This window comes from Festucalex cinctus, chromosome 16, assembly GCF_051991245.1.
Source record: "Festucalex cinctus isolate MCC-2025b chromosome 16, RoL_Fcin_1.0, whole genome shotgun sequence".
NCBI classification, from domain to species: domain Eukaryota; kingdom Metazoa; phylum Chordata; class Actinopteri; order Syngnathiformes; family Syngnathidae; genus Festucalex; species Festucalex cinctus.
Genome location: NC_135426.1, coordinates 12,682,732 through 12,704,994, shown reverse-complemented (window position 1 = coordinate 12,704,994; position 22,263 = coordinate 12,682,732). Strand labels below are relative to the sequence as shown.

At 41.8% G+C, this 22,263-nt stretch overlaps 3 protein-coding genes across 10 annotated transcripts in view; 1 reads left to right on the top strand and 2 right to left on the bottom strand.

Annotated features, from left to right (window-relative positions):
• The window catches only part of per1b (period circadian clock 1b), a 12,550-nt gene extending 8,341 nt beyond the window's left edge, over window positions 1-4,209 (bottom strand). For both annotated transcript variants that reach the window (XM_077501337.1, XM_077501338.1), the window contains exons 1-2: window positions 4,042-4,209; window positions 74-720 (exon numbers count right to left, since the gene is read on the bottom strand). In XM_077501337.1, coding sequence (XP_077357463.1) covers window positions 74-444 — 371 coding nt within the window. In that variant the 5' untranslated portion in view covers window positions 445-720; window positions 4,042-4,209. The remainder of the gene's footprint in view (window positions 1-73; window positions 721-4,041) is intronic.
• The window catches only part of rell1 (RELT like 1), a 25,409-nt gene extending 12,107 nt beyond the window's left edge, over window positions 1-13,302 (top strand). The window contains exons 2-10 of one of the 4 annotated variants that reach the window (XM_077501344.1): window positions 2,509-2,575; window positions 5,311-5,499; window positions 6,422-6,652; window positions 8,139-8,210; window positions 8,803-8,857; window positions 9,713-9,961; window positions 10,047-10,173; window positions 12,238-12,283; window positions 12,361-13,302. In XM_077501344.1, the coding sequence (XP_077357470.1) occupies window positions 5,475-5,499; window positions 6,422-6,652; window positions 8,139-8,210; window positions 8,803-8,857; window positions 9,713-9,961; window positions 10,047-10,173; window positions 12,238-12,270 (792 nt within the window). In that variant the 5' untranslated portion in view covers window positions 2,509-2,575; window positions 5,311-5,474 and the 3' untranslated portion in view covers window positions 12,271-12,283; window positions 12,361-13,302. Of the gene's footprint in view, window positions 1-2,508; window positions 2,576-5,305; window positions 5,500-6,421; window positions 6,653-8,138; window positions 8,211-8,802; window positions 8,858-9,712; window positions 9,962-10,046; window positions 10,174-12,237; window positions 12,284-12,360 lie in introns of all 4 variants that reach the window. The other 3 variants (XM_077501342.1, XM_077501341.1, XM_077501340.1) reach the window with 3 other exon arrangements.
• On the bottom strand, window positions 11,243-22,263 carry LOC144004259 (uncharacterized). Of its 4 annotated transcripts, none has more exons than XR_013279256.1 (3): window positions 18,276-19,039; window positions 15,224-16,334; window positions 11,243-15,109 (listed from the first exon to the last, which is right to left on the bottom strand). XR_013279256.1 is itself a non-coding variant. In XM_077501345.1 (3 exons), exons 2-3 carry the CDS (start codon window positions 18,347-18,349, stop codon window positions 15,596-15,598), a joined length of 813 nt encoding a protein of 270 aa, XP_077357471.1. In that variant the 5' UTR covers window positions 18,350-18,860; window positions 22,043-22,263; the 3' UTR covers window positions 15,149-15,595. The 4 variants fall into 4 exon arrangements, 3 of the variants coding, with proteins under 3 accessions (XP_077357471.1, XP_077357473.1, XP_077357472.1); XM_077501345.1 differs by lacking the exon at window positions 11,243-15,109 and adding an exon at window positions 22,043-22,263 and having other exon boundaries at window positions 15,149-16,334; window positions 18,276-18,860; XM_077501347.1 differs by lacking the exon at window positions 11,243-15,109 and adding an exon at window positions 22,043-22,263 and having other exon boundaries at window positions 15,149-16,334; window positions 18,276-18,328.

Here is a 22,263-nt window from a genome sequence, read left to right as displayed (position 1 = left end):
GTAGTGGCTGTTCAAATGACAGTGGGCTTCCTTCCGTTTTCAGGCTGAGAGTTTGCATAAGTTGTGAACTTACCTCTTTTGGCTCTCTGTGGTTTCAAGCATCATGCCTGAGTCCTTGCCGTTGGATGAACTGTGTGAGCTGCGTGTGGACTGGCACCCGCGAGAGCGTGTCTCCCTCTCACCTGAGTCGTTCCCGCTAGAGATGCCGCCGTCCATGTCATCCGTGTTGGGCCCCCTCTGATCGCCGGCTCTGGATCCTTCGCTGGGGAACGACACGCCCCCGGCCCTGTTTCCCTGTTCCGGAGCGGGGACATTGGCACCGGTGCTTTTTGCGGCGTTTAACTGTTTGGAGTCGGCCTCCTGCTCATTGTCTTTCTCTGCAGCCCTTGTCACTCGCCCCCGAGTGTTGCTGCTGGCCGCTGACTGAGTGATGTCATAACTCATACTAAACTAGGGTGAGTCTTGCACCACTTTGCAATGCGTTCAACACAGCAGCTACTTAGGTGGGACTACTATGTACGTACAAGTGAATCATAGCTGATGGCTGTGTTACGTAATCAACTAAGGGGAGAAAGTCATTGTTTGAGAGCCCTTGGTCTTGTCACGCAAAAAGAGCTTCCGAATGATGGCCTTGGCTGACTGTTGTGGGAGACACTAGTTTCGGTGTGTATCTGTTCCTTTCACCTCCTGAGATATGTTTGCAGGCAATGCGAAGGTCACCTAAGGAGACAGAAAAACAGAATTGGACATAAAAAGTGAGGACTTCATATTCAGTGTAGCGTCGTTGCGCAACGATTAGCCTGGTTTGGCCGCCATCTTCCTCCAAGGACCGCCGCAACGAAAACAAGATTGTTTATCACCATAGAGCAAATACAAGGACGAGCCTCTAAATGTACACATTACACTAAAGTACTATAAATTAATCAAGCTTTGTTTTTTCTTTGCATTCCACACTCAACCAGGTCACCTCTCGCCACTGTGGCAGTGTCATGTTTTCACTGTTGTTCCAAATGCTTGCTTGCTCTTATGCCAAGATTAATGCCAACGAAAAGGCCTTTGAGAATAGAAGGCCTGTCCCTAAATCTAAGCTGCAAATGCGTATTCTCGTGTCTCATTATAGAACAGGTGGACATGCATGAGTGTCTAAATTAAAAAGGACATTTGCCAGTCGTCGTAGCTTAGTCCTCTTTGGCCCAGAGTACAATCAATACAAACAGGAGGAGGGACTTTCTGTAATAGATAATCTGCAAGTGCTCGAATAAACAGAGGTTCGCATCCTCGGGAATATATCTGGACACGACCTACGCAAGTAAAAGTCTACTGCTATTTATTGCTTCAGTAAGGGAGCCGCCCCATAAGCTCTTAAACCCTACAGACGCAACAAGAAGATATCGCGGGCGTCACTACTTTCCAATTTATACAGTTGCATGACCCAACAACTCCACCTTTAGATGCAGAAATTGCTCCAAGTACCTACTGTCGCGTCACAACAAGTCACAGCTGAGCAGTTTTGAGTGTTCAAGCACTTATTAGCTTTTTCAAGAGATGACATACTGTATGTAACTCTCAGCACAAAGCTAACTTTTCCACTAGGACTGAACATGCAATTATTTTTTTCCAAGATTCTATTTCCATGTATTTTTAACAAACATAAGAAATAAATTAATATGTCTAATAACCAATACCAATCAGATTTATTATATGTAAATGCTTTGGTCTTATACGTTAGGCTGAACTAATATAGACACAAAATAAAATATACAAAAATAAAATATACATTGCGATTTGAAAATTACATTCTACAAGACTGCCATGTCGATTTGATTAGATTTTTCCACATGCAGCAAGAGCCACGTGTTTGCTGTGATTCTTTTTTTTTTTTTTTTTTTTTAAGTGTTTCCTGTGATTCTGATGTCCACTGTGAAATGAGTGCTCAGCTTGCTCAGAGGGAGATGATGCACAGTCACACATGACAAAGTGTGTCCTCTACAGCCGGACGGTCAGGCGTGCGAATGAGCAAGTAGGGCCGGGAGAGATGCAAGCAGGGTATGCGAGTGGGCGTGAAGGCCGGCTGTCACCCATGCGGATTTACACGGGCCACACACAGAGTTGGGTCAAAGCAAAAACGACGAGGCCATAATGCAAAAAGGCATAAGACCCACCCACGCAAATTATTCACTCTATATGTACTATGTAAGACTTGCACATGTCCCACACCCAAGATTTGCAAATGTGGATCTAGACCGATGTGGAGTTGTGCCTTGCTAGATGAGTTGAATTCGCTCCGTGACCACGCTGGTGAATGGAAATGTCATTATTCCACTCTCTTTCATTCTCCGCCTCTTTTTTGAGGAATTATTGTTTGTCAAACAGCTTCTTGTTGCGAAAATGTGAGTTCAGATGAGTCATTGTCACCATAACACTTGTTTTGCTTTGGTTTATGAGTTCACGCTTCTTCTTCTTTCTTTTTTTTTTTTTTTTTTTAAATAACTTCTTTATTGGTTGCAGGGCCCAAGGCAGGTGCTGAGTTCGTTTATGCCTTGCATCGCCTCTGGATTTGTACCAATGCTTGTAGGTCAGTCAGTCTTTTATTCCCCAGTTTCTGTTCAATATGCGAGTGTGCAATGCCAAAAATAACTGGAACTTTCTGACATGCTCTCCATGCACTTCACAAGTGATAAGGCAATGTGTGTGTGCGTAACAATGATATGACACGGGCACATGCTGAGAACTCTGCCTGACACTTGGCTTGTGGCACACTTCCCCACAACAGTCGAAAAGTGAGACTGCAGGGGGAAGAGGGGGTGTGGCTCAACACCGTGCGTGTACATGTGAGCATACACACCATGTCATGCTATAGAATTGTAATTCAAGATAATTTAAGATGGAGGTCCTCAAGTACATCCCATGACATCCGTCTATGGCCAACCCTAAACAGCAACTCTTTACTAGCGTGTACACCAGGCACGTGTACACGGCAATGTTTTCCACAGTGGCCCACCGGCTCCTGATTGGCTAGCCTCATGGACCAATCGCAGCGCGCGCCTCAGAGCCGCCTGCTTGTCAATGGCTAGCCTCAGCTCCGCCCCCTCGCCTGTATGCCAGCTGATTCCAGGTCAGCTTTGGAAGCTTTGCACGAGGGATTTTTTATTTATTTATTTTATTTTTTACAAGATTGAAGCTACATGAAAACCTCATTCTACATAATAATTGCACAGCGCAATTGATACAAATTTATATTGTGTATAAAAAAACAAATACGTGAAGCATTTCATGATAAACTGCAAGCGCAAGACACACTACTGGGTGCAGCTTGCTTACAGGACATGGAGTACTGTACTTTAAACTCGTCTAGCCCACATCATTTGATTGGCTTGCAAGCTTGCAGAGTACACCAATAGATGAAAGCTATCAGCAACAATAAAGTTTTCTGCCGCCACACACTCAGCAGGATGCAATAAGTCTGTACAAGAAGTGCATACCAGATTCCAAAATAGACAACATAAAACACAAAATGATCATGGTCCAATCACGATTGAATTACTTTACTGATTAAGCTAGTATTCACAGCTTACTATTTGTGTTACAGTAGTCTGTCTCAACATTAGGGAACCAGCATCAACGTGTTAATGTGAAGTGGGGAATATACAAAATTATTATCATCTTATTCACTAATTATTAACTAAGCAATTTAAACGTGTGGTTTAGCGAAAATGCCAACAAATTTGGGAGACAGGTTGTTGATTAGAATCAATATGCAAACCACACGTACAATAGAACACAAGTCCAAAACTCACGTTGCTGTCCAATATCCAACCGAAATTATTAAAAATGAAGTATTCCATATGTACGTATCCATCCATCTGGTTCAATCGCTCTATAGAAAAAAACCAACAACCACGCCTTACTAAATATGTAATTGTTTATAAAAGGAATATCGTATTTTGTATCTAGTTTCTGTCTGTGCTATTTGTTATCATCTTGCTAGCATGCTAGCGCTAAGCCAAACACAAGTCACAATCTCAAAAGTCGGCAACATACCTTTTTAAATCTCCATTTAAAATATACCAGGCGAGACTATATTCCACGTTGATATATCCAAAACTACTGACAAAACATCAAATATCCCTATCGCATAGACTGCGTGTTTCTCAGCAGACCCTTCTCAGTCGAGATTTTTCGATTCCCACTCGTCCCAGCCCCCAGACAAGAGTGTACGCGCAGCAGTACACGTGAAGACGCATGAGAGAACAAGTAGGAGATTCTCATTGGACGCCGTGACACCTCAAGCCACGCCCAAAACAGCGGCCTAACAGTTTCTATTGGACGAGAGGGCGGGGCCGTAGCACGGGGCTCGCTAGTCACGTTGCAAACTGCCTGTTCCCGAGTTCATTTACCAACAGCGCGGAAACGTGAGAGGGAGGTTCCATGGTTTTGCTGTTTACCGTAATATAGAACATGAGAAGCCCAAACAAATTTCACAAGGCGATTGGCCTATATATTTTTTCCCACATCACTGTCTTGCCTTGGTCCATTTTCCCTTTATAAACATTTAATAAGTAGTAATCACCACTGTTTTCTTATTTATGTACATACATAAGGGTCGCTTTCCACTAAGCGTTTATTCGCGTTTATTCGCGTTTTTACGGTTACTGCAGACACTTTCAACGTGCTCTGAGGCGCTGACGTCATTTGTTCTTCCCTAGTTCTCAAGCACGTGGCAGGCGGTGTGGTGGTTCTGTGGCTGTAAACAGAGCAGATGTAGGGCAGTTTCAGCCAGGTCAATGAGTAAATAGGCTACTCACAAGTACTAATACACCATGCCACTATAACAACTAATGCCTTAACGCACATTTATTTACAATCAAAGCGATATTTCATCTTTTTACTAGTTCAAATTAAACATTTTTCCCCACACCTGACATTCAATAATGTTACATTCGTGCTTAATGGGTCTGGGTGTGCTATATTATTTGATAATAATGCAATTAATCGATTTTAAGTGGATTTATCAGCATTGTGATATTAATATTGTAGTGGAGAGCTGGCAGATTACAGTAGATTGACGTTTGGCTCCACCTGCTGGTTGGTAAGTGAATGTGCTGTGCGCCAACCGGTGGCGTGTTTTACTTGATCTTAATAAAAATCTACCAATTTGGTAAATGTTTTAGGCAGAATAGCATCTGTGTGTGTTTGGAGTCGTTACAACACAATTATGAATTTTTAAGTTATGCGCCCCCCCTTACCTTCCTCCACCCCCACAAACGTGTAGGCTGACAAAAAAAAATGTGCGTGTCTCTTTAAGAGCAGGGCGTGTCCGCTGTTCAGGAATCAGGAAGTACGTTGATGTTTGGTCAAAAAAAAAGTCCCTCCTCAAGCTCGGCTGGTTGTGCGTGTGTGACCGCGGAGCTCGAAGGCTAGGCTGCTAGAAACATCACCAGCATCCCAGCCAGCTGCCGCCGTCGCTTCCACTCATGGACGGCCCGGTGGTGGTCACGGGTAAGTGGCCGATCTTGAGGCTTTGTCCTCGGTGTGTTTTTTTTTTTTGCCCTAGGCTGCGATCATTTTCCTCCGCTGCAGCAAATGTGCATCGTGGCGCAGGGAGAATAACCCTTGGAAAAAAAAAAAAAAGAGAGAAAAAGTTATTCTTCTCTGTTTAGTTTCTAAAGTTTTGGACAGGTTTAGGACAAGATCAAGGTTACTGGGCGTATGTGATGTGCAGCTTGAGATGTATTTTGCTCTGCTTTCAACCAAGGTTTACATAATTCTCCAAAAAAGAAAAAAAGGGAAGCTCATGATCAATCCCTGACACAGCAAGAGTTGATAGTACTGGATCCTCCTTCTGCGAGTTTCCTGAGTAAAATGTGCTGTTGAGCTTTGAACTCTCATTGATGTCTCTGTCTTGGAAGATGAAGGTGCTGTATGAACTCTCGAAAAGCAAGACTCCCAAAGGTCAAATAGGCTACCAGATCATTGTGCTTACTCCATTGGTTGTTGATATGAATAGAACTATCTCTTGACACCTTCCATGGACATTTGGTTGGGGGTGTTAATTGAAGCATGGCGAGGTAGATTGGTTACGCCATACTCAGTGATGACATAGAGCAGTCACAAGAGGGATCACTGAGTAAACAATTGTGCTAATGTGAGTAAAGTTCATGCAAGTGCGCACATGAGTCAATTTGCAAGCAGACTTAACGGCATATAAAGTCTAATCTACACACCCCTGTTCAAATGCCAGGTTTTTGAAATAGCAGTCAGTGTTACCACAAAAATTAGGAAAATCCTGCTAGAATAGGGCTAAAGTTTACTTTAAATGGTGGCAACCCATGATTCCTCGATGACCTCCAAATCAGACATCTCTCTGGGATAAGGATCAGGTTACTTCCCTCTCTCTCCCATCTTTCCATTTGTCCTCCAGCGAGTCAGACGACAGTTACCGGGAAAAGTGGCGGGGCCTCAGATGGGATCAACCCCGACTACACGGCCTTCGTGCTGGTGCCCGTCTTCTTCCTCCTGGGGCTGCTGGGGGTGGTCATCTGCCACGTGCTGAAGAGGAAGGGCTACCGGTGCACCACCACAGAGGTGCCGGATGAGAATGAAGTTGAGGAGGAGTGTGAAGAAGACAAAAAGGATCCGGAACTGGGCGGAGGTGAGGAAACAGAGGAATGACTGTACAGTTACTGTTTATAATTACTAGCATCGGAAGTGGTACTGAAAAGAACTCATTTCACAATAAATAGCACTTTGGTGAACAATCCTTCAAAAAAGAGGCTTGAAGCTGCTTCATATTGAGATTTCCTGTCAATCTAAACATAAGAGTGAGAATTATACCTTGTGTATTTAAAGTAACCAACTTTCAGTAAATGTTAATGCTAATTAGCATCTATGTTGTAATGCTATAATCCTTAAAGCAAAAGATTGAATACAAACAGTAGTACATGTAACATATACACAACAAACTAACAGTCCTCATATATTCTTTGTCCTCTGTGAAGAATGACTAATAAGTGCCGTACTAAGGAGCTGAGAGGAGTTGAGATGTGGCATTGTTTAGTTTCATTTAATTAAGTCATTACTGTATGAAACTAGTTGGAACAATAGAGAAAAAAAATTCCAAAATGTGTTATGAAAGCTTTGCTAACATTGACTAACAAAAAAAAACTGAAAACTACACCTTACTTGTATTATTTCAGCTTAGAAATACAGACTACAGATACCTGAAAAATCTCTTTTAAGTCCAATAACAAAGTGTTTGTACTTACTGTGTACTTTCCATTGCGTGTGATTGTGACACTCTCTTGTGGAGGACGCTCATCTTCACATATTTGATTTGTGTCACCTTACAGGGCTTGTTTTGAACACCAGGAAGTGCATTCATGCCACTGATTAATTCATGGAATTGTCATTTCCATTGGCTCACTCGCTGCGTTTGTGACAGCTGCAGCTCATGTGTGCCGTCGTTGCCATTGTGATGACAAGGTCATGCGAGCGAACCACTTAGAGCGTTTTGATTTCTCCTTCCTGTTAACAATTTCAAATTTAATCTCCTTGCGTGCAGCCAGACATGAATCTTTATGTTTACTCTCTGCTGTTGCAGGCCTTTCCGCATTTTGGGATCCCACACGGGCTACTTCCTGGAATGTCACCGCTCCCCCACAGTGTTTCACATTGGCTCGGTTGCCTCTCTTATGTTAAATCGTAGCTCAACAATCAGCTCTCATTCAACGCGCCCATTCACGTTCCCACTTTCCGCTTATGAGAACTATCGGTCGGCAAGCCTCGCATATCACAAGGCAGTGTTAGGATTTTGGCTCTGCATTCCAGAGGATTCCTTTCCAGAGTTATTAGATGTGCAGGAAGCAATAAATGGACTAGCTGTCACGGGGCCCTGCGTCTGCTGTTTTGGAAAAACGGTGACAATTAGCATCCAATGTGAGAGAATGCCGTGATATCTTGATTATACATATTATGGCCCTACAACCATCAACCAAAATAATTGGCCACATTTATTTTCAAACAATGTTCTACAAAACCAAAATATTCTTAAAAAAAAACGCTGTTATCTTCTGCTCAAAAGCTTTGATGATATAAAATCCAAAGTGATTCAGCTCATCTTTTTTTCTTCCTGCTCGCAGAGTTAAACGACACCCTCAGTGACAACAATGACACGGTGGGGCAAATAGTTCACTTCATCATGAAAAATGAAGGTATGTCTCACTGTGATCTTTTTTTAAATATATATTTGGAGATGATTGGTTACATGCGTGTGCATCTTTTTAATTAAAAAAGGCCCCCCACTTACTGTTAATATCACGCCAGTTCCCAATGGGCCGTTTATTGATTGAGTGGTTCAATGCTTGAACCTGTTATTAGAATCCGTGGCCAATAGCAGCGCACCACAGCCCTGAAACAATATCATGCTGGAAAGTAAATGGTTCGAATACGCGTCAGTGGGTGCGCATGTTCTACCGAAGCCCACTGTGGTACGTGGTGATAAGAGAATGTTGCAGGCTGATAAGGAGTGAGGTGCACATCAGACGTCCGAGGGCGTTTTTTTTTTTTTTTTTTTTTTGTGGAATCGTGAAGCATGACAATTCCACATTTTGTGATAACTGTCTGCTGATTCTCTACTAAAGTGATTATAATTGGCTATATTAATCTGATTCTAATTCTAATATGTAACATTTATAAATGGAGCATTTAGTATGATTCCAGAACATTTTTAGGACATGGAAAATTACTTCTATCATTATAGTTTATTTGTTGTTGATAAATATACATCCTTTTCCCTGTTTCAAGCTAACTCGGATGCCCTAAAAGCCATGGTTCACGACAACAGCATTGATTCTGATGGGTAAGCTTTACTGTTGTCATCATCCTGCTATGTATGAGTGCTACCACAGGATGGCAGTATAACCCCCCATGAAAGCCTGGCCAGCCCATCAGGCCACGTTTTTTCCTGGCACAGATTTTATTGAGAGCAGGCAGCTGTGGGGGTGTGGGTAGAGAAGGGGACAGTCCTTAACACCCCACTGCCCCCCTTTTTTGTTTCATGATTTGATACTGACCTCATTTCTCAAAATATAGCGTGCATAGGCTCCCTGATCACACCACATCACTGGCAACAGCATCTTTGCTAACCTAGAGAATGCCATTCCTATAGAAATTGCGTGTGAATGCTGAAGATCTGAAGCGGAAATTAAATATAGTGGATTTGTTGAAATACATACTTGAATATAGGAATGGGTTGAGTCGGACAAGAAATATAGAAGGTGCAAAAAGCTGTGAAAATAATTTTTGCAATGTTTAAAACCGCTCAGGCAGTGTATTTTGGATGACAATGAAGGTATTTTGCAAGTTTCAATATGTTGTGCAAAAGATGCAAGCGTTATATTTGACACATTTTGACCACAATTATTCACATTAATGGAACTAAAAGCGTCCCTAACACAGAGCCATGTGGTACACCCTTGCCAACAGATATATCTGAGCATACACCATCATATCTAAGGCGCTAAGTTAGAAAACCAAGCAACAGCTTCTGAGAGAAGTTTTAAAATCTGGGCTGAATTTTTGGAATGTGGAAAGTAAATTAGAACGTACTTTATTTTGTGTGTATGTAAAAGTGCATCATAATTAAACACAAATATTTTGTGCAGAATAACATATGAATGAAAACCAACGCACCATCTGCTTACTCCCGCCACAGTGCGCCCATCACCCCCACCTCCCCCTACACGCCCTCCCCTCCCATGACCCCCGTATCCCCGGGAGCACCCCCGGGAGCCGCCAAGCACACCTGCAACCACCTGCACACCATTGGTGGCGTCGGCGGCCACAAGAACATCTGCACGCGCTGCAGCCAGAAGAAGTGGCCGCTCATGAACAAGCCGGCGGCCCGCAAGGCGGAGCAGCGCCGCAGCCACCACGGAGAGGTCACGGTGCTGTCCGTGGGCAGGTGGGTGGCATTCGGCCACTCAGTCAAATTCTTACCCGAAAGGATGGGCGATAAATCTCACCAGTGTGTTTCTTTTCCTGTTCAGGTTCCGTGTGACAAAGTGCGACAAACCTGCCAGGGAACGGCGGATTCTGCTCATAGCCGAATCCAACGGGAGTGTCCCGTCCGAGGATGCCGTGTCAAATAGCCGAACAGTGTCCGAGTCCCAGGAGGTTGGTGTCCAGGAAATGTTTACTACTTTTTTTATTGGAAAAATCTCCAACAACAAATACATTGTTTAAATAACTTTTTAGTATTGCAGAAAGTCTAACTGAAACTAAACGTTTGAAAACCCAGTCCATATTTCCCAGAGGAAATAATAAAAGTCCAATTATCGGTAATCCATTCTAAACAACCAAAACATTCCATATTAGGGATGGGCGGGCCATACCAGGCCTCATTTAAAGGCATCAGCACTGTATCAGCTCCCCCTTGTGGCAGTTTTACAATCAGGAACTACAAATAATAAATACAGAAAACTGTCATTAATATTATGTATCAAAAGTACTAGTGGTACCTCTACTTGGCACAGTATTGGTGACTGCTCAAGAGTTGAGTACTCAAACTGGTGTCGGTTTGAAAAAACTGGTATAGATGATCCCTACGTATTCTAATCAACAACTCTGCTCGACAACACCCGGACACATTAGAGTGACATTGATTTGACGCTTTACAAAGCGTCAAGTCTTTAAAGGGATGGGGCTCCAGGTGGAGGAGTGCAACCGTCACTTGCCTTCAGTGCCGGTTGGCGTGGGTTCGCTTGGGAGACCCATGTGGCTTACATGAAGTAAGCTTGTGTGTGTGAGTGGAGAAAGAAAAGAAAAAAAGTCTTTAAAGGGATACTTATTTAGCCATTTTTGGCAGTCAAACATGAATATTTTGACGATAATTAATTTGATACTTTCATTATTTTTCACGTACAATTAGTACTTTTAAAAACACATTTTGCAACTTGCTGTCTACTGAAAATGACATCACAAGGGCTCAGGTAACCGATCACAGCTCAGCTTGTGAATGTCACATGACCAAACCTGGAAAACAGGTGAGCTGTGATTGGTTACCCGAGTCCTTGTGATGTCATCTTCAGTTGACAGCAAGTTGCAAAATGTGTTTTTAAAGGTACTAATTGTACGTGAAAAAAATTGAAAGTATCAAATTAATTGTAGGCAAAATTTACTTTTTATTGCTATAATGAGTTAAATAAGTGAAGTATCCCTTTAAAATAAAATGACGTCTATACAAAACGAGCAAAAAAAAAAAAAAGTTTTGGTGAAAGTAGTTTGTTTTACTGCATGCTTTTACTTTGAAGGTATTTTATAAAAATGATAATACTAATACTAATTATTATTACTTAAGTACTTTATTTAGAAATTTTATTTAGAATAATTTTGACAGGACACAGCAGGCTGGTGGTGTTTAGGGCTGTAACAATATCCAAACATCATGATACAATATCATGATATGAAGGTCACGAAATGATAATTATCACAATATTGGGGGGGAGATATTTAAAAAAGATCACAATATTGTGCTTTTGTACATAACAGCAATGCATATTAACCACCTACAATCTCTAATAACAATATTGAGGCGCTTACTTGTTAATGCACGCACACATTGATCGCTTCACAAGTAAATTAGGTTCCCCTTCATATGACAATTAGCATAGATTTTAAACATAGAAGGCCAAAACATCCCTGATGAAAATTAAATTGTACTACTAAACTAGTCACTAAAGGGACTGCACAAACGGAAATCAACCTGACTTTTTTTAAACATACGTGTTCCTTTTAAATATTATGAACATGATGATGATTATATTGTGGCAGTTTTAATATCACGATACTGCCCTTATCGTTACATCCCTAGTGGTGTTATTGTCTTGAAGTGTTAATAATAGCTTACGTTGTTGTGTAATACGGCTTGCCCTCTGTTGAAAGCGCTTTCCGCAACTTAGGAACTGCTTGTGATAAATGTGCATCGAGTCCGGTTAATGAATGAACAAAATTTAGCCCCCAAAACGTATGAAAGTAGGGCATACAGAAAAAAAAACAAGGTTCCACTGTAGGAAATTATTTGTAGTAAGTAAATCATTTTTGGACCAATTAGTGACATTGGATAATTTTCAACGGCTTACAAGTTAAACATCAACTTACTTACACCCCTGACAGAATTTTTTGCTGTCTTCTCGGTTTTCTTTGTTTTCATCTGGAGCTTTTGCTTTTGTGTTAAATCAGGAGGAAAAAGACAACTCGGACAAGGAGAAATGAGAGAGAAATCCAGGTAATGACTTAATTGCATCTCCTACTTCACACCTGCTCGCCAACTGGCGGCGTCATTATTATTCCTTCTCTTTCCAGCTATTCCAAAGAGAAGACACTATTTAAGCCTCCCGACGCGAACGTCAACACATAAGAGCAATATCAGTGTGTGCACCCCCCTCACCCCGCACCCTCCCCCACTGGGACCAGCGACGTGCAGTCAGTCACATGAGCCTCTTATTTCCCAGCTACGGAGGAGAAACGCAAGTGCTTCTTTCTGATTTGATTTCTCACCGCCAAAGACGTGTGCGACAGCACACAGATACATGCAAAGAAGCAAACATGCGTGCCAACATCAACTCGATTTTTATAGGACTACTTCAATCGGTACGGTCGGTCATATGGAAACAGGAAGTAGAGATAAGATGATGTTGTGACCACAGGAAGTTGTCGTAAAAAAAAGGATGGTAGCATCATATCGTGCACCAGCCAGTATTATATCAATTTGTGCAAGGGTAGTTATCATTTATAAAGTTTCAATAGGTTGTAGGTGCCAGTGAAACTTTTTTTTTTTTTTTTCATTAGGTCAACTGTTAGCAACTTTCTTTTCCAGCATACGTCAAATGCACTTATCTCCGTTTTAGCTTATTATTATTACTATCATATGTTTGAGTTACCTTCCTACTCATTGGCGTGAAAAGGTTTATTGTTGTGGGACATTCATGTGCTAAAATCAGTCCATTCCATTACCCCCCCCCGTCTTCGGTTTGACTTTTATACAAGTATGAGATTGAGCCGAGTGTTTGATGCTGGCTGAAGGTCTGAAGTGATACCAAAGCAAGAGCGCGCTGAAGTGTCTACCTCTTCTCTCATTCTTTTTTGGCTTATTCACCCTTTAAAGCCTTTTTGAAAAAAATATATATTTGTTTATAGCGTCAGTATCATCACATCAGTTTTTGGATGTATTACATATATTTTTATTTCTGTTGTGTTTTTTATTTAATAACAAAAAAATATGGAAATAAAGAGGAATGTACACAATTCTCGTTATGAATGTGTGGTTAAAACTTAACATTGAACACAGGTATAGCACTTGCTTGGTTACAATAACAGTAAGATAAGTGGAACTAGACAGCACTCTAAGAGCAGTGTTGACGGGTGGGTGGGGGGTGGTTGGACCAGACCTGCATAACACACAAGGCTACGTCACCCCGCCCGTGGCTGTGAGCTCTAAGCAAAGCTGCCTTCCCCAACCAAACACACAAGGTCGCAGCAGGGCGGGCGAGGCAAATATTGACTCCAGTTGCGCACGTAAGGCTGTTTACTTGAGCTCTTCGCTACGGGTGGGTATCATGCAGAAAGTTTCAACAACAATTTCCAATCTTTCTGTGGCAAATGCACATTTATAAGTGGTTTACTCTCAGGTGTTCAATTATTCAAGCCACCATGGTGACACGGGGGAAGCCTGGTCAATGTTTAACGGCTGTGAAAACACAGTGATCTTGCCTCTGGCTTGAAACACAGCTAAATGCAATTTCCACTGAAATGAATGTAATATTTAACTTGAGCAAGTAGACCGTTGGCGATGGTGGTGGCGGGGGGCTTATTTTGTCGCCGCTGTTTTTCTCCTCTCTTCCTCAGAGACATAAAAATGTGTGTGTGCGACAATTAAGGATGACATCATTAACGGCAACAAAGCCTTGAGAAAAACAAACATATTAGGCAGGCGCACACACCCTGGGGACCATACATGTATCTGCCTAATGGAGCTAGTTGAGGCCACACACAAGTGCTCTTTATCTGCTGTTGTCCACGGTTGATGTGCAGGAAGTTGAATCTGTGCCATTGTTGTGGAATATCTGTGACCTGTCAATTTGTTAAAACTCTCAGTAACATCATCTTGTACTCAACGAAGGTGGAATATCCCCCTTGGGGGGAATGCCCATCCCTAAGACTAGCAAACAAAAACTGAGTTTAGCATTTTCGTAACGTTTATGCTTAAAAAGTTAAAATCTTGCTAGCAGTTTTAATACCATCCTTTAAATTTAAACAGCTACAATATTGCCGCAAACTATGATGACCATAGTAATAACATTCTTTGTAAGGATTCTCCAGACATTGCAAATCCAGGTCCAGAAAGTAAAAATCCTGCCACAGTTTGGCTTTGGCAGGGTGCTACATTGCTAATGCTAGCTTAGTATTGAAGTGGTATACATTCAAGTCTTGCTAGTAGTTTTAACACTGCCCTTTAATTTGAACAGCTACAATATTGACCCAAATTATGATAACCATAGTTTACTCCGAAGAAAACATCCTTCGTAAGGATTCTCCAGAGGTTGCAAATCCAGGTCCAGAAAGTAAAAACGATGCCACAGTTAGGCTTTGGTAGGATGCTATATTGCTAATGCTAGCTTAGTATTGAAGTGGTCTACATTCAAGTTTTGCTAGTAGTTTTAACACCGCCCTTTAAACAGCTACAACATTGACCCAAATTATGATTGATGAGCACAGTTGACTCTGAAGTTAAAAATTCTTCGTAAGGATCCGATTCTCTTTTGCTGTCAATCAAATGCACACCATGGCGACAACGACCCCTAGAGTATACTTTCTGACGGCTCGCAGATATTTCCGTAGCGCTGTTATTGCGATGACTTGAACATCACTGGAATGTCATTGCAAGTGATTAATTTAAGATTCCAGCCCGGTGGTTGCATTTCTCCCTAAAACGTGCAGTTCAAATGTGACACAAGTGGCAGTGTGAGAGCCCACAGGTGCTCATTAGCGGCGGTCGCGGCGAGCAGTCAGTCCCACGGTGAAGCTGGAGGAAGTCAACAAACATTTGTGTGGTCTATTAAAAAACAAACAAAAAAAACAACATGAGGCAAAGTTCCATTGGATACAGTTTGATAAGTTATAGAGTGGAGCGCTCATTTGGCAAGCAGAACATAAGCAAACTAAACACCTGCTTTTTCTTTTCAGTATCCCAGTAAGTCCTCACTTCTGTATGAGCCCAGACAAATGGCTGAAAAGAAGAGTTTGGCCTCAACCGGCTCATCAAGAATGAGCTGATGTCACAAGCCAGAAGGGAAAAAGTTCTGAAGAAATGTGTCCTTAGGTGTGCTTTTCCACTCATATATAAATAAAAAGTGATGGTGAGATGAGGGTAAATTGTAAATGAGGACATTCTGGAAGATGTGAGGAGGAAACGCTGACTCCATACTTTGGTTTCACATTTTGTAGTGACTGTGGAGTGCGAATACACTTCAAGCAGTCTCAAGCTTCAAAACTTCAAAAAACTTCCTTGTAAACAGTTTGCCTTCGCGACGCAAGTCAATCACTCCTCATCCTCCCCGGCCGTGGCGGCCTCCAGGGCGGCGAGCGCCTCGGCCACCATGGAGTCTGTGACGCTCCCCGCCTCGTTTCCGGGATCCTCCTCATCCTCGCTCTTTGTCACAACGATGCCGCTCTCTACCGTGGACACGTCCGCCGCCTTGGACCTCCGCTCGTCTCTGGTGTCAGCCGACCACAGGCTGGCCGTGCTCGTCTGGATGTCCGCCGACAAGACGCTCTCCTCATCCCCGGTGTCGCACGGGTACTCAGGAGTCCCCCCGACGCCTTCGTCCACCTCGTCCGCCGACAGGCTCCCGTTGGTGGTGATGGGGCTACCCCAGGTTCTCACCCCGCCAAAGACTCTCTGGTTGTCGTAGGCCTCAAATGCGGGGTACACCGGCACCTGACTATGACGTTTGTCCTGCATCACCCATTGTGGCCCCAGAGCGTCCGGCTGGATGATGTAGAGTCCGCCCTCCGCTGGGGGGGCGCTGGCCCGCTGGTTCCTGGGCAGAGGCGCGGTGTGCAGCCTGTGGTTGACATGGTTGTTGTCCACTTCCAGTCTGAGGCAGCTGTCGCCGGAGATGCTGTAGGCGAGGTTGTGGAAACCCTCCTTCTCTTCCCTCTGCGGGCGGTGGGCTCTGAGTGAGAGGCCCTCGAGGGCCCCGCCTGAGAGGCTGTGCGTTCGGTAGAGTGATTCCGTCTTCCTCGCGTCCACCGCCGCTGAGGGGTCGGACATATAACTATGAAAGAGAGGGAAGCCATGAGCGCAGTGTTCATTTTGACAAGAAATTTTGATTTTGTTTTAGTTATAAAGAACCTTTGCGATTTTAAGACAGCTAACTGTCATTGCACTTTGGCACTGCAACTGTGAAGGATAATTGATTGCTTTGAATTCATTTGGACAGAATGTTAACTGATAAAGGCTACTCTTGTCACTATCCCATGGAGGTCTCAGAGAAGGTGGGCGTGTGTTTAGTCCGCAGAGGCGGAGCGGGGGTGGGTCCGCACTTTATGATGTCATAAAGTGAGCACTCGCTCGTTTTCTCAGGTTGGGAGGTGCTGGTGCTTGGAGAGCAGAATGACCTATTCTCTTAGAGGGACGAATGGAGGAAAACACCACTTCTATCATGTTTTTAGTGAGGAATTAGCATTTTAACATGGCTAAGATCTTCAAAAATCAGATTTTTCATGTTGCTGTCCTGTTAAAATTTTAGTCATAATTTAATCATCTGATTGTATTTTAGTTTTAATCCAATTTTAGTCGACTAAATTGACAGTTTAGTTGATATTTTCCTTCAGCACCCATTTAAACTTTTATCCAGAAAATTAAAACACCTATTTGTAGGGTAGGTTAACACTGTACTGTAGGTTAACACGCAAGACACATTTAATGCAACAGTGTGTCTTCATTAATTGTTTCAATGAAACATGTTGAACTGACAATAATATAACTTAAGTTTTCACTTAAATAAAAAAAAAAAAAAAAAGTGAATAATTGCTCGAGATTAATCTTACAGCTGCATTGAGTGGTTCTTTTCTCCCACCGGCGTTTCATTACTTCTGATTGAATTGTGTGAATTTTCGTCACTGTTTTCGTTTTAGTCATTGACGAAATCGTTATCGCCGCAATGAATGGCTTCTATTTTAGTTTTTGTTTGATTTTCGTCTGAAATATTTTTTTCGCGACATCACTGCATCAGCAGAATTCTGACTTTGGGTTCTGATGGCAAATGGATTTCTCTTTGAACACACTGTTGGACATCGCATGTTACAGGTGTTTTTCACACCCATTTCCATCTCCTCATGTTGTTTTCTCCTCCACTCTGCAAGCCTCACGTCCCCATCTTTTGTCTTTTTCCACACTAATCTACTGTCTCTTTACTATTGTCTTTTTTCTTTTTTCTTTTTTTTTTTCTGGAGCCACATTTCATCAACAAGCTCCTCATTATTTCAAGAACGGGCGTCTTTCTTCCCTCTTGGTGAGTTTTACTCTCTCGACCTCCCTTCACTCGCTCACCCTGAAAGCTTCTCGCAAAGCTCCCCGCATAGCAGAGAAAATTAATGTTTACCTCTCCTCTTGTACCAAGGTGAAGAACAGGAAAAGATTTGGAGGCTCAAGGACTTTTTGAAAGAAAGGTAGATACAAAAGACATATTGTTCATTTTTGTGAGTTTCCGATCAAAAATTATCGTTGTCATTTGATGAATATTTGAGACCGCTTAAAGCCTGTCACATTTTTTTAGTGGCCCACTAAAGCAAATTAAGTGTGGGAAACATTGTCATAACTGAACAATAGCATTTCTATGACTTGCTTCTTCTTGTAATTGCTGATTTATTTTAAACTCTCAGGGCCATGATTACACTCAGACACAATTTCTTCGCCACATTCTACAGCGAGCCCCTCATTTGCATATAACCCTAGGCACATCTGACTGTAATTTTCCTCTTCCTGTCCACTCGGCCCTGATGCCTCAAGTCCTCACTCTTCTTTTCTCCCTGACCCTCTGCATATCTTTATGAGTCTCGCTCTTGAAATGTGATGAAATGACGAATGGTGATGAAATAATATACGCCGGATCAGGATGACCTGCTTGACACCCAGCATCTGGGTTCAATTAAAATACATCTCCAAGCGCTCTCATAGCAGATAGACACCTGCCAACCGCAAAACGTTTTCTCACCTTTTCATCATCCGGCAGCATCGGCACCCCATTTGGCCAGCTGAGAGATGGAACTGAGGAGGAACACAACTCATTAAAATCGGCAGAATTATATTAATAAAAGTAAAATAGATGGCACTTTTTTTTGCATCTGTGCTGACATGAATCCTAAAATGCAACTTGATTACATTCTATTTACATGCTTATGATTAGCATTGATAATGGCGGTTTCAGACCTGTTTAAAGCGTATATTATGGCAGATATTAACAATACTCACAGATATATTCATCCTCTATATTTATACTTCCATGAAGAATTGGACTGTCACAGAATAAATAACCTCGTACGTCATCCCTCCACCTAATTAATTGTTCAATTTGCAGTGAGGATACATCACAAGGCTCACTAATCGAGAGGATTGTTTTGCATCAGAATGGATGCCGAGTCTTTGATTTGCAAGGCAAAAGCTGCCCGTGGGTCGTTGGTCGTTCAACCGGGCTTGCGGGTCAGCGCAGGAAGCTCTCAGTGCTGCAGGTGTCATCTGAAACACTCCTCCAAGCCAAAACGCTGCAGAGGCAGTCCTTGACGTTGTGTAAAATCTCGTGCTGACAAAGTTAAAGCGTTAACTAATTAACTAATCACAAAAAAACCCATCGCATTCATCATGTATTAACACAGATGAATCGCACTATTAATTTTGACCGCAGATGATCCTTAAGCTGACAGCGCATGCTTATGTTAAAGGTAGCACAGGTTGTGTTGTATGGAGGACCAAAACTGCCAAAATTCAAAATAAATAAATGACTAAATAAATAAATAAATGACTAAAAATGGATATAAAAAAAATATAATTCGAAAATTATATATAAAAAATGGTAATAAAAAGAGCAAATATATATATATATATATATATATATATATACACACACACACACATACATGAATACATTTGTATTTAATTTTTGAATTATATTTTTTATATCCATTTTTATTTTCCCTTTTAGTTATTTATTTAATTATTTAGTCATTTATTTAGTGATTTATTTATTTTGAATTTTGGCAGTTTTGGTCCTCCATAGTAGTGTTGGAGCAATAAACATAAGTACATGCATTAAAGTAAAGCATTTAATAAATGTTTGTGTATGACATTTAGAATATTTGTTGATGTCAAACTATTGGGGTCACTTTTTCCATTTTAAATTATGCAAGTAATTAACTGATTAGAAAAACAGGAGGATGAGCGTGTGAAGCAGATACAAATTTTTGAAGATGTCCTCATAACATGAAATGTCAAAAATAAAAAAAAAGAACACATAACAGGTGCTCTTTACATTCGGCAGGCAAAAGTGATTGTTTAAAAAAGCCTTTTTAATTAAGTGTTTAAATTGTGATTAATCAAAATTTTAAAATGTGATTAATGTGATTAACAAATTTTATCGTTTGACAGTATTCAGTCGGCCACTGCTTATTTGAATTTCCATCCTTTTCCCCTGCCCCCATTCAATACATCAGCTATTGTTCCCGCTTTTTCTGATGGGAAAGATGTTGGGATGATTACTGAAAGGCAGCCATATTTCAGCGGTGAGGACTTCCCTCCCAGGAAATTGAAACATCTCATCTGCGGGGAACGAGGTGCAATAAATGTGAAATTGTCCAGACCTCAACGTGGACAGGATTTCAAATCCAGGGGAAACAGATAGAATTCGGATTGTGCTTCATATGTAAAGAAAGATGTGAGGGCCTGTTTGATGTTAAGACAAAGTATAGCAAGCACTTGGAAAGACAATATTTATATTGTTCCGGTTACATAATCAGATACAAGATTGTTGTCTTATTTCTTATGCATGGAGTGGCCAAGTAGATAGTAAAGATGTCATTTCCAAGCCTGGGGGAGATGGTGTTGCTGTGAGGGTGGTGTTGGGAAAGTGGGCAAACTGGTCGGACCTCCATTTCACTCCCTGTGACGGTTTTTTTCCGCAAATAATTCCACGTTGTTGACGTGCAGACTTTGATCAGGCCTCTTATCAGCTCCCGAGCTTTTATAATCCAACTGACAGGTCGATAATGTAACCTAATGTTTCTCTGTTGACTTCTTCTTCCTTCCAATAATGTACCCATGAGTATTGTTATATGCTGCAGGTGCAGGTGAAATTAAATCCTCTTTAATGCTTAATTATCTTGTTTTATGCGTCAGTTATTCAGAAAACCAGCTGGGAGTGACAAGTTTTAGCGAGTATGCTTTGTGTCTTTTTGGATAACTTAAAGAATAAATAAGAACAGTGTTAAGAAATGTTTTTAAAATGTTTTTAATGCGGTCGTCACTAACATTTTTTCTTCAGGGACCAGCTACCAATTTTTCGCAGACCATAGAATTTTGAAACAACTTCGCCTTATATGAATGACTAGCTCAATGGTTCTTAATGCTAACACGCAAAGGAAACACACTTGTCAGGCTAACAATTAGCATCAATAGTCAGTATTAGAACATGCTCGGTCCTGAAATCATGTTACTGCCTTGTGCTGAGTGCGAACATTCTTTTTTCCGAAAAAGACGCCTCAGGCTACAGCGTGATGGAACCGCTCAATTAGCCAGCGGCCCACTTATCGACAGCGACTCGGCAACTGGCGCTTCGCAAACAGAGCCGCCGCTGTGATTTCTCCCACAGACGTCGAACCCCCGAGCTCTCACTGTACTTGTAAAAAGTACACATGATCTAACAACAATTATTACACAACACCAAATTGCACATTTTGACTTGCTAAAGTGCGATATCGAGTCCCAGTTGGTGGGTACAAATTCTCTACTTTTCAAGTGTTTACTTGAGTGACAAAATGTATTATGTGCAAATTTGGGACTTTTTTTCTCTCAAGTGCACAAGTTCAGTCCGTTTTTCTTTTTACACAAGTCTCCGTACTTCCACTTCCACCCCTGTTAATTCCTGATAAGTTCAATTCAGGAAGATAACCACCCCCTACTTACAGTAAACTATCTTTGATGTCTTAATGACGTTATCCACTGTCATAAAAGGTGTATTTGCTTAAAATGATTTAACTCTGTCAGTAGCTCAGTTGTCTTGTTTTATATCCTGCTGCAGGTCATTCACCCGCCATGAGTAAATAGAATTTGCATCCACTCTCTATGGCTTGTTTGGTCAAACAAGATCCCGCATAGGGCGGAGTCGACCACACCGGCGCATGGGAGTGGAGATGAGTGCCGCCATGTTGGTTTGTGCGTGATGGTCTGCTGAGGCCCATGCAGGTTGGAATGTTGACATGGGTTACATGTGTAAACATAGCTCAAGGCTATACAGCTCTTCCCAGGTAAAGAACAACCCCCCCGCACCCATTAATACGTTGACATAAAAACAATGTTATACTCACTTGTTCTCTCTAAGAATACTAATTTTCTTAATAGTCAACAATAAAGTCCACAAGAAAATTGGAAATTTGTTTCAGGCATTTGGGTACATTTTGATGAGCAACAATTAACTAAAAAACAAACAAACAACACATAGACATACTGTAACTTTCTTTGTTACTCTAGCATATCAAAGCATTACATACTTTTTTTTTTTTTTAGGAGTCTGAACTTTTGATTCCGTTAATTTGTATGCAATAAGAATTGTGCCAAAATTGCAACTACAACTACTTGTGTGTGCGTGTGCATGTGTGTACATTACGACGGCTATGACAAACAATCAACCTGTTACCAGTTAATACATCTTTAAATCCGTTTTAATAACATTTTCTGTTTGAAAGAGTAAGCAAAGGGTAGCTTTTGACCTACCTGTTGCGCTACGAGAAGGTGTGGCACTTTGCCCTAGGTATCCAAAAAACACTTGTCATCTAGCTTCTTTAGCTTTTCAGTTTGTTTTGATATGAAAACAGAGGGACACGACCCCCGTCCCTCGGATGAAGTTGTTTGGGTGGCCCCCACCTCGGAGAGTCCTCGGTCCCATGTCTCCAGTCGACACAAGTCTGAAGAGTGCTGAGGACGCGCGAGTCTAG